At 43.1% G+C, this 12,451-nt stretch overlaps 1 protein-coding gene across 5 annotated transcripts in view; it reads left to right on the top strand.

Moving 5' to 3' along the window:
• GRIK1 (glutamate ionotropic receptor kainate type subunit 1) overlaps positions 1-12,451 on the top strand; it is a 581,617-nt gene that overhangs the window by 405,389 nt on the left and 163,777 nt on the right. For 2 of the 5 annotated variants that reach the window (XM_040338852.1, XM_040338853.1), the window contains exons 9-10: positions 4,208-4,345; positions 11,509-11,553. The exons of 1 other annotated variant lie outside the window; for it this stretch is intronic. In XM_040338852.1, coding sequence (XP_040194786.1) covers positions 4,208-4,345; positions 11,509-11,553 — 183 coding nt within the window. The remainder of the gene's footprint in view (positions 1-4,207; positions 4,346-11,508; positions 11,554-12,451) is intronic. 2 more of the 5 variants (XM_040338854.1, XM_040338855.1) reach the window with 1 other exon arrangement.

The raw sequence follows: 12,451 nt of genomic DNA, 5'->3' as shown, positions 1-12,451 counted from the left end.
GGGTCTGGTATGGATTGTAGGGGGACCCCCTACGCCGTTTTTTCGGCGTAGGGGGGCTCTCCTTACAACCCATAACAGACCTAAGGGCCCGGTATGCTCCTGAGGGGGGAACCCATGCCGAATTTTTATTTAAAATCCGGCGGGGACTTCCCCCTCAGGATTCATAACAAACGCCGCACACGTGTAGAATTGGCGGGAATCCAAGTCGGATCTCCCGTCGCTTCTATAACGGCTCTGTCTCCATCGCGGCAAGCCAGTTTGGCGCTGGCTCCCGCGATGGGGCTCGTAGGTGCTCAATCTCGCCGAGAAAGGGAGCGAGATTGACACAATATCGCGTGCACCTACTGTACATGTATCCCTATGGGATAGCGGGTCCGCTGACACCCGATCCCATCGGTGTTCGCTATGCTCCAATTCTGCAAACGGAGGAAAATTCTATTTTTCCATCCATCTGCAGAGCGGATCGGGTTAACATGGACAGACGGTGGGCAGGGACCGCCCTGTCATCTGCCGGCTCAGCAGGGATCAACAGAGCGATCCCCGCTGAACAAGCGGGATCCAATAGTGTGAAAGGGCCCTTAGGCTTCATTCACACGGGCACCATCAGTTTAGCCACGTTAAAAACAGATCAGTTGTTATCCATTGCTTCATCCGTTTTCCTCTGTCTTCTGTTCCGTTAATCTCCATTTTCATCCGTTAATTTACCCAATTACATCTGTTTTTTGCATCCGTTTCGATCCGTTTACAGCAGTTTCTGTGGCTTTGATGTCATAACCCAGAAAGCATTGCTCCTCCCATGCTGCATTCAGTGGTGTATTTAGGTTTTGTGCTGCCCTATGCCTGACTAAACTCGTGCAACCCCTAATTTAAATATGCCCCACCCCTTCCTGTCAAGGTCACACCCCTTCCTGTTTAAGACCTGCCCTGAATTTTCCAGTTGGAATACTAGTTCTGAGGGCCTTGGGGGAGCAATTCCCTTAATCTGCAGAGATTTCCTCTCACTTCCTGTTTGGCTATGGGGCTGGAAATGAAGGGAAATTAACGGATGGCAAAAAAAATTAACAGGGGCTATAACCATCCCTTACTCTATCCAAAATGGAAAAATAAGTGTTGCATATAGTTCTACTTTATGCACAAATTTCTGCAAAATTTATGGAGGACTAAGAGGATGCAACCATGCCAGTGGTGCAGCAGAAAACATATAGCACAGTGAGGAAGGTGAATTTGGTCCAGGCAGTAAGCAAAAGGATTGGTGGTAGGGACAAATAAATCCATTTGTTTATTTTTCTAATAATGCTTTGTGGGGGCACCAGACCGATTTGTCTTGCGGCCCAGTCCACCCCATAAGATTGGCGCTGTACTAAAAGTGTAGAGCAAGCCGGCCGAGACTCTTTTCATGCTGCCCCCCTGCAAAGTGCTGCCCTAGCCTTGAGCCTTGTTGGCCTAGGCCAAGATACAGCGTTGGCTGCATTGCAGTTTTCAGTGAGTGACTTGTCCTTGCTGTGTCCTCTCCTTGTCCTTGTGTGTGCTATCTGCATTGTGCGATGGGTTCCAACAATTTTTGGGACAGCGTGACCATTGTTTGTCATATTTGCCTATATGTGGAGAAAGGAGAGCAAGAAAAAGCAGATTGTGACTAGGAGATGCTCCGGAGAGACATCTCTGACCGTGGTTCTCCTTGGGGGTGTACTTCCAATGTACTTCCTAACTACTGCCTGTGTCATAGGTTGAGTTCACATATAAACAAAAAAAAAATTATTTCTTCAAAACGGATCTTAACTGATCGGATGTTGACGGACATTGTCAGTTAATATTCATTTTCACAGATCTCGACGTAGCCTTGTACGTTAAAAAAAACGGAGGTTAACGGATGGTCATCCGTTTGCCCATAGGAATGCATTGTCGTCCGTTGATGGATAGAAGAAAAATGGATAGATGGTCCGTTCGTGTGAAAGGGGTCTTACAGAGATGAGGAACTCGAGTGGGACTCAAACTAATATCTTTGTTTGGTTTTATTAAGAGTGGGGAAAGGTAGGCTTTTATTGCTACCTTTTTTCCCCATTGGGAAGATATTCCCTCACTATTTCTTGGGGTAACCATTTGTCACCTGGTTAAAAAGTTAGGAGGACTTCCAAAATTGTTGTGGTTGTCTTTGGAACAAAAGTTAAGGCCCGTACACAAGATCTGACTTTTTGACAACAATTATCGGATGGACCTGTTTTTACAGACAATCCGACCATGCGTATGCTCCATCGGACAAACGTTTTCACTTTTTCATCGCACAAATCTTCGCTGTGAGAACAGACAAACTTTACAGCAACAAATGTCCTACTTCGGCTAATCCGATTGTGTGTACACAAGTCCATCTGACTAAAGTCCAAAGTACAAACACGCATGCTCAGAACCAATGCTAAAGATCAGACAACAATAACAGAAGTTGCCCAAAGGGTGGCGGTAAAGAGCAGAAAAACCATGTAGCACGTCTATTACGTCACTACGTTCGTGTTTGTTGGCTGAAAAAGTCCTGTCGTGTGTAATACCAAGTTCACGGCCAACACCATTCGGAGCAAAATCCACGGAAAAGTCAGATGGAAGTTCGATCGTGTGTATGAGGCTTAAAGGTGATATCTTGTAGTAGGTAAGTTGCTCAGAAGGTCTCATTAATACCTCTGTCAGGTGTTTAATGCGGTCTGTTTTTCCAACAGGGACATTTCCCCTTACTTCCTGTTCTAGAAATTTGACAGGAAATGAAGAGAATCTCATCAACATACACTATATTACCAAAAGTATTAGGACTGCCTTTACACACACATGAACTTAAATGGCATCCCAGTCTTAGTCCGTAGGGTTCAATATTGAGTTGGCCCACCCTTTGCAGCTATAACAGCTTCAACTCTTCTGGGATGGCTGTCCAAGGAGGTTTAGGAATGTGTCTATGGGAATTTTTGACCATTCTTATAGAAGTGCATTTGTGAGGTCAGGCGCTGATGTTGGACTAGAGGGCCTGGCTCACAGTCTCCGCTCTAAATCATCCCAAAGCTGTTCTATCACGTTGTGCAGGTCAGTCAAGTTCTTCCACCCCAAACGCATTCATCAATGTGTTTATGGACCGGGCTTTGTGCACTGGTCCAAATCATTTGGTGGAGGGGGGATTATGATGTGGGGTTGTTTTTCAGGGGTTGGGCTTGGCCCCTTAGTTTCAGTGAAGGGAACTCTTAAGGCATCAGCATACCAAGACATTTTGGAGAATTTCATGCTCCCAAATTTGTGGGAACTTTGGGGATGGCCCCTTCCTGTTCCAACGTGACTGCGCACCAATGCACAAACCAAGGTCCATAATACATGGATGAGTGAGTTGGAGTCCAGACCTCAACCCGACAGAACACCTTTGGGATGAATTAGAGCGGAGACTGCGAGCCTGAACCCTACGACGTGGATAGGCAGGTGCCTCAATACTTTTAGTAATATAGTGAATGTTGAAGGTATATTTCTCACTTCCTGTCACATTTCTAGAACAGGAAGTAAGGGGAAATCTCCCTGTTGGAAAACCAGACAGTGTTAAAACCTGACAGATGTATTTGAGACCTTCTCAGCAACTTGAAAAATGCAGGTAAAAGCACAGAAAAATAACATAGTTTAAATGCTCAAGGCGTTTACAATGGGACAAATGCACCGCAACTTTGAGCTAAGCCATTGCATGTTGCAGCTCAGCCCCATTGATATGAATTCCTGACTTTGACAAGCAGTGCTGCCTATCAACTCGATATGCCACATTAAATTTGAGTGGCACAAAGCTTTGCAACCGTGGAAAATGGACAGCCCCCTTCGGTTGTATTGTGAACTGTAGGTGGGTGGTCAGGGGGCTGTAAAATGGCTGCTCAACACCCTGCTTTTATTGTACCCTGGTTCCCCATGTGAATGAGGCCTAGATTTTCACCAGATTTTGCACTCTCCAATTTTAGTAAGTCAATTCCAATGTATAAAAGAAAGCTCTTCTCCAGCCTTGTAGATGTACTGAAAATGTGCACATAGCTCTCCATTTGAGGCCCTCCTCAAAGATGAACCCCAGTCACCTGTAAAAATTCACAAGTAGGTGCCCCCCCCCCCACACATCTTATATACACACACACTACAAGGAATCATTTCTCGTTTGGTCTACTGGATAGGGAATAAGCAGCAATACTTACCTTATACCTCGCTTCCGCAGGCTTTCTCCCAGCTAAATGATCATTCACACAAAGCCGCTCCTCTACGTCGCTCGAGCGGTCACAGTCTTTCTGACCCACATGTTGGATGCAATGAAGACTGGAAGAGAGTGCCAGGTGATAGGGGTGCAAAGACTCAAGTAAGTATTGCTGGTTATGCTCCCCCCCCCCCTGCAGTGCCTTGTGAACTTTTACAGCTGACCGGAGTTCAGCTTTAAAGAGACCCTGTCCCTATACCATTCATTTCAACAACCGACTTCTTATGTAGTCATATGTTCATTTAACATAAATTAATCCTGTAAAAGCCTTTCTTTCATCCAAAGTTCCAAGACTCTTGCTGGGCACAACCATTTGGCTGAAAAATCAACAGCCCCTTGAGACTTTCAAGTGTCACTTTGTCGTATTCCCCTTTGCTTCTCTATGGCATCTGCATAACAGATCTGGGGGGAGGGGCAGAGAAGCTGGGCCAGCACAGAAAGCAATCAGACACCCCTATAAAAGGAGAGAACTCTGACATGGCAAGAGGGAGGAGTTACTGTTGCTGTGCTAGGAAGTCAACCTTTCCCAAAGTCATCAAGTTCCCCAGTGGGCTTAAAGGCATGTTGCAAGTTGATATTTAGGGGTTGATTTACTAAAACTGGAGAGTGCAAACCAATCAGCTTTCTTAAGCTTAAAGCGGACCTTCACCCCCCCCTCCACCCCTCCTCCTTTCCTGCTGGAATAGGGCATCTTTTTTATGTTAAGTCTGCCCCTCCTCCCCATGTATGCCACTTGCCTTAGGCCGGCTGTGCCTCCTAGGATATGTACATCACATAGCCCAGGGAGCATAGCCTTTCATTCAAGAACAGGAGGAGGGCTGGGCCTATCGGCGCATCATTGATAGGCTGCCCACTGAAACCTGGAAGTGCTGGCGAGTCTTTCAATGACGTCAGAAAAAACATGGTGGCAACGGACAGAGCTGTGGCAAGAGATGATCTGAGTGGGTTAACGCTGGATCTACTTGATGGGTAAGTATCTGAAATACCCAGATACCACCATCAGGTTAGTTGGGTAGAACAATATAAAATGGGGATGTTCCTCTTTAATTGAACAAGCTGATGTTAGAGGCTGATTGGCTACCATGTATAGCTGCACCAGATTTTGCACTCCCCAGTTATATTAAATCAATCAATCAATCAAGCAATTTTTCCGTGCTTTTACCTGAATTTTTTAAGCTGTTGGTAGGAACTCTTCACACACAATTTATCATCTTTACTGCAGCCACCAGACCAAAGGCCTGGACATCACTTTCACCTACAATTGTACAAGGGCAAATAAAAAACAACATGGTACTTAATAAACAATATATTTTAGGCTGTTCTCTAGGTTGTAATGCACAAATCCAGAACAATTTGGGCACAATGGTTCAACCATTGGATGCCAACCAACTCTGACCAAGCTAAGAAAGGCTGAACCACTAATATGCCATAACCAAGTCCACTCTGTGCTATCTGTCTTTCCTCTCCTCATCATTTACAAATTTCTCTATCTGCCCTACCCATTGTTGCCTTGCTTTCTGTTTCTTTTATGTTTGCTTTTATTCTTTCTTTAATGCAAAAAGTTACAGTGCTTTGAAAAAGTATTCATACCCCTTGAAATTTTCCACATGTTATTATGTTTCAACCAAAAACATAAATGTATTTTATTGAGATTTTATGTGATAGACAAACACAAAGTGGTACATAATTGTGAAGTGGAAGGAAAACTATAAGTTTTTTCAAATGTTTTACAAATAATTATCTGAAAGTTTGGCATGCATTTGTATTCAGCCCTCTTTAATCTGATACCCCCAACTAAAATCTAGTGAAACCAATTGCCTTCAGAAGTCACCTAATTAGTAAATGGAGTCCACTTGTGTATAATTTAATCTCAGTATAAATACAGCTGTTTTATGAAACCCTCAGAGGTTTGTTAGAAAACCTTCGTGAACAAACAGCATCATGAAGGCCAAGGAACACACCAGGCAGGCCAGGGATAAAGTTTTGGAGAAGTTTAAAGCAGGGTTAGGTTATAAAAAAATAACCCAAGCTTTGAACATCTCACGGAGCACTGTTCATTCCATCATCAGAAAATGGAAAGAGTATGGCACAACTGCAAACCTACAGAGACATGGCCGTCCACCTAAACTGACAGGCCGGGCAAGGAGAGTATTAATCAGAGAAGCAGCCAAGAGGTCCATGGTAACTCTGGAGGAGCTGCAGAGATCTACAGCTCAGGTGGGAGAGTCCACCGGACAACTATTAGTCGCGTACTCCACAAATCTGGCCTTTATGAAAGAGTGGCAAGAAGAAAGCCATTGTTGAACGAAAGCCATAAAAAGTCATTGTTTCTGTTTGTGAGAAGCCATGTTGGGGACACAGCAAACATGTGAAATAATGTGCTCTGGTCAGATGAGATCAAAATATTTTTTTTTGACCTAAAAGAAAAATGTGTGGCGGAAAACTAACACTGCACATCACCCTGAATACACCATACCCACGTGAAACATGGTGGTGGCAGCATCATGTTGTGGGGATGCTTTACTTCAGCAGGGACAGCTAAGCTGGTCAGAGTTGATGGGAAGATGGATGGAACCAAATACAGGGCAATCTTAGAAGAAAATCTGTTAACGCCTGCAAAAGACTTGAGGCTGCGGCGGAGGTTCACATTCCAGCAGGACAACGACCCTAAATATACAACCAGAGCTACAATGGAATGGTTTAGATCAAAGCAAATTCATGTGTTAGAATGACCCAGTCAAAGTCCAGACCTAAATCCAACTGAGAATCTGTGGCAAGACTTGAAAATTGCTGTTCACAGACACTCTCCATCCAATCTGACAGAGCTTGAGATATTGTGCCAAAATGTCACTCTCTAGATTTGGAAAGCTGGTAGAGACATCCCCAAAATAACTTGCAGCTATAAGTGCAGCGAAAAGAGGTTCTACAAAGTATTGATTCAGGAGGGCTGAATATAAATGCACACTACACGTTTCACATATTTATTTGTAAAAAATAATTGAAAACCATTTATCATTTTCCTCCCACTTCACAATTATGTGTCACTCTGTGTTGGTCTATCACATAAAATCCCAATAAAATACATTTACGTTTTTGGTTGTAACATGACAAAATGTGGAAAATTTCAAGGGGTATGAATACTTTTTCAAGGTACTGTATTCTCAAACTTTTCCATAACTTTTAAAATTGCTTCAATGACCTCACTTGATTTCTACAAACAATACAGGTCTACAGTATATAGAAGTTTAGCTGCACTTCTGATTTCTCTCAGGAGGCCTGAGATGCACTTTCTGATTGATTTAACTGTTCACAATAATCTAATGCCACTAATGGAGTCATTACAGCAATATTTTTATGTATCTTATATTTTCAAAAAGCTGAAACAGAAAAAAAGTATAATTTATAAAACAGAAAAAAAATGATCTTATATTTTAGTTTGTGCTTTTCCATTCAATTTTACATTGATGTGGAACTTCAGCCAAAATGTATTAAAAGATTGAGGTCAGGTTTACAGGTCATCATAAAAAAAAGACAGGAGAAAACTCCCGAATGGGGACACATTGGGCCATATTCACAAAGGACTTAAGGAATTAACTTAGGGAGAAAATTTGACGTGATACTGAGCATGCGCGCGCATGCGCCGTTCGTTAGGCGTGTAATTTACGTGGGGTCACGATTCATTTCCATACAACACGCCCCCTACCAGCCTACTTTGAATTACGCAGGCTTACGCCGGCCCATTTACGCTACGCCGCCGCAACTTACGGAGCAAGTGCTTTGTGAATACTGCACTTGCCTGTCTAAGTTGCGGCAGCGTAAATGGGATACGCTACGCCCAACTAAAGATACGCCATTGTATCTGAATCTGGCCCAGAGAGTTTATTCAAAGTCACTCCACATCACTTTCTATAAACTTCAATAAACGTTATTGCACAGGCAGCTTCCAGAGACACTCCACCCATATTCTGTTGGGTTTGGATTCCTGCTAGGGTAGGTCTTAAGGCCCGTACACACGATGAGATATTCCGACAACAATTGTCCAAAGGACGTGTTTTGTCGGATAATCCGACCGTCAGTATGCTCCATCAGACAATTATTGTCGGAATTTCCAACAACAAATGTTGGTTATGCATGCTCTCAAATTGTCTGTCAAGAAATGTGTTCCGTCGGATTATCCGATTGTGTCTTAACAAGTCCGTTGGACTAAAATCCAAAGTATAAACACACATGCTCCGAACCAATGTTAACCATAGCACAACATTAGCAGACGTTGCCCAAAGGGTGGCGCTAAAGAGCAGAAAAACCACATAGTTTTGTGAATGTTGGCTGAAAAAGTTCTGCCGTCTGCATGCAGAACAAGTTCATGGACAATGCCCTTCAGACAAAAATCCACGGATTTGTCCGATGAAAGTCCGATTGTGTGTATGAGGCTTTAGAGCCAGCAGAGGACAACATTTTTTAGAGAATAGTGAAGTGTCTCTGGAAGCTGATTGTACAATAAGATGTATTGAAGTTTATAGAAAGTGGTGTGTTGAATGACCTTCGCTGAACTGACCTAAGGAGGGTGGTGATGGTGCATAGGGCATTGCCTATACCTGTGGCGGCTTAAAACTTGGAGTGCCTGGAAACTGTAAGAGCCCATTCACACAGGGGCAACACGACTTCTAGCACGACTTTGGGAGGCAACTTGGACACGACTTGAGTATGAATCATCAGGCAACTTACAAGGCAACTTCAAGTCGCCTCCAGGACAGGAGGCTTTCCAGTGGCCAATCAAACAATAATCAGCTCTGTGGGAGGGAGGGGTTTGCCTGAGAAATGTATGTTCTCTTCCTGTATTGTTGCTTCAGTTAAGACAGTGATCCGACTTCTGAGGCGACTTCCATTGAAATCAATGGGTACAAGTTGCCTACAAGTCGGATTGAAGTAGTACAGGAACCTTTTCTGGAGTCGGAGCGACTTCAGTAGTGTACATTAAGACGGCTCCCATTCACTTCCATTCATTTTCTCGACAGCGCGACTTGGGGCAACTTGAAGTCGGAACCCAGGTCGCCCCAGTGTGAACCGGTTCTTAGTGTATCAGGGACTCAGAAAGGAGTCCTAAAACTTTCCTACTGTATCTAAAGAAAAACAATTTCCTGGGTCGTGTTCCATTTTTCAGGTATAATGTGTATCCCTATTATTCAAAAAATGCTAACCCATTTTTTAATACTTTTGAATATGGGATTAAACTCAAGTTAGTAATGTAAAAACCAGTATGTATTTCTTATTGTAAAGTCTCTTGACTTGTGCAATTTGTTGACTAAAAATATATTTATTTTATTGCTAAAGGAAATCTTTACCTGTCTTGAAAAAAAAGAAAGAAATGATGCACTGTTTAATTTCTCTGCCAAATGTAGATTAATAGAATAGGATAAGAAGTTGTCTTCCACATGCTTGGTTCAGGTTCCCGCACTTCCAGAACTTGCATTGCCTGTTTGCGGTCTCAGACATTCACGGGAATTTTGAATTTGGAAATAAAAAACAAACAAGAATCTGATTCACTTAGTATTGAGAAAACTCAATCATCATCTATAGATTACTGATTCATCTAAATTAGACGGGATACCTCCCAGGCACGGGAAACTACTGAAATAAATTAGGAGATGGAGCAAAGAAATGCCCCGAAAATTTTGAATTTGGGTCTCAGAAGAACAACTAAGCACCTGAACGACCACAATATACAGGGATATACAATGTAATACTGACATATAATCACACACATAGGTTGGACTTGATGGATTTGTGTCTTTTTTTCAACCTCACCTACTATGTAACTATGTAACTTACTATAGGTAATGACAGCTTTAAAGGGTCAGTCTACCCAAGACTCAGGCCCCGTACACACGACCGAGTTTCTCTGCAGAATTCAGCCAGAAACTCGATCGGAGCCGTATTCTGCCGAGAAACCCGGTCGTGTGTACACTTTCGGCTGAGGAAACCGACGAGGATCTCGTCGGGCCAAATAGAGAACATGTTCTCTATTTCCTCGTTAGTCAACGGGGAAACTTAGCTCGCCGAGATCCTCGGCGGCTTCACAAGGAACTCGACGAGCAAAACGATGTGTTTTGCTCGTCGAGTTTCTCGGCCGTGTGTACGGGGCCTCACATTTTATCTTTGAAAGATGCTTGGGGGTTAAACCCACCAAAAATTCCTTTTGTCTGTAGGTGAGGTCTCCGCATCAGTGGCGGGACAAGGTCATCTAGAGCTCAGGGTGAACATGCCAAATTAGCCCCCCCCCCAAGATGTATGAGCGTTATGTGTCAGCAAAAATTCACCCACAAAAAAATTAAGCACTTATCAGCATGCTTACCCCCTAAGCAGAAATTCCCCCTCCTCCTAATTAAAATCTGCCCCTACTGCAATTCTCTTCACAGAATGAATCTTTGCCACCCCCAACCCCCCCAGCTCAAATCCTCTCATTCCCCATATGCCCCCAGCATAAATCCACCCCCCAAATAAAATTACCCATCCTAGTACAAATACTCTACCCCTCAAATTTCCCCTCTGAGCACAAATCCACTCTCCCCCTCCAGATCCCCCTCCCAGCACAAAGAAAATCCCCTCCTAGTCAAAATACCTAACATTTTCCCTCCTAGTACAAATCCCCTCTCCCCTACCCTTTCTAGCATAACCCCCCCCAAAAAAAATTCCCCCACTTAGCACAAATCTTCTTCCTCCATCCCCTTTCCCAACGCAAATCCTCTTAAATCACTACTCCTGGAACACATCCCCAAATTTTCCGTCCTTGAACAATTCTTATCCCCTACTGCCCCCCCCCCCCCAGATTCTCCCTTCCTACACAAATCCCCTGCCCCCAACATTCTTGTGGTGCCCCTAACCTCACATGATACCACAGTGCCCAGGTCATCTTCCTCTCCTGCCCACCCCTTGTCCCAGTCCTGCTTAACACTTAAGTTACTTGGTCTACACACCTGCTGTGGTCCTTATGAGAGGTTTCCTCTCTTTCTGGTGGATTATTTCCTTATTTTCTATTATGGAGAATGTAACAGGAGAAGCTGGAATGCACAAAGGTGGGAAGAGACCCAAAACTCCCAGCAGAACAGAACTAAGAATTAGAGCTGGGACGTCTCGTTGTTGGAGTATCCAAGACATAAACTTTTGGGTGGACTGACACCTTATAGTACGCTATCTATCATATTTGCTGAACTGAGAACATTTATAGTATTTGCTTTCATCTTTTATTATTTCTTCTTTTTCATAAGGCTGCTGGAGAAACTTCTAGCCATTTAAATAAAGTATGGAAGAAGGTTTGTACTGTACATGAATGTGGCGTCATCATCCTATATGAGTGTCTATTAAGCAGTTGGTTCTTGTCTCTATCATCAATAATTGCAGTTTATCGAGAATGTTATTCCTTGATCATTAAACCTAGACTATATATATAGCAACCTAGGTGAGCTAGTTAAACTATAATCACATTGCCCACAGTTCCCTATAGCTTTGTGTTTTACAGACATTAATAAGATAATATATTAAATGAGTTTTCAATAACCAGAGGTATTAGTGGTCGACAATTGGTGCTCTCAAATATCGTTGCCAAAGGCACAATGCAATTATTTTTTTTGTGTTCATTACATCCTCTTATGCTCCACTGGCTCTCTTCATCTAAAGTGCCCCAAGGCTTGTTTAAATCAGCTTTAACTTGTTCATTTTTATTTTATCATCCTTTGTGGAATAGGTTCATTTGTGAGAGGCAAGGCTCGGGCTCGTTTCATGACCAGCTATGGTCTGCCGAGCAATGATCTAGAATCTGGAGATAGCCTGGGGTCATTCTATCACCTGTGTTCCGAGTGTTTGGCTGGGGACACAAAGGTGAAAATGCAGAAATCTTGTTACTGAAGTCATTTTTGAAGCTCTTTGGTTTCACCCTCATGTGACCTTACTAGGTTATTTTATGGCACCTGATTTATAAAAAGTGGCTTTGTTGCTTGTAGTAGCCCTTCAAATTTCAGATGTCATTTTTCTAGTGTAGACTTTGGCAGTTTTTCAATCATTCTGGAAGAAAAAAGCTGGCCTGTAATGGGATGATTGTATAACAAGGGTCTCCATTCTCCATTCAATGATCCAACAACGGAAAATGATACTAAAAAAATTGAAGCATCATTAATATTATTGAGACAATTATGACCACCCAGAATGGGAAAT

Source organism: Rana temporaria, chromosome 2, assembly GCF_905171775.1.
Source record: "Rana temporaria chromosome 2, aRanTem1.1, whole genome shotgun sequence".
NCBI classification, from domain to species: Eukaryota; Metazoa; Chordata; class Amphibia; order Anura; family Ranidae; genus Rana; species Rana temporaria.
This window is presented reverse-complemented; position numbering and strand designations above follow the sequence as displayed.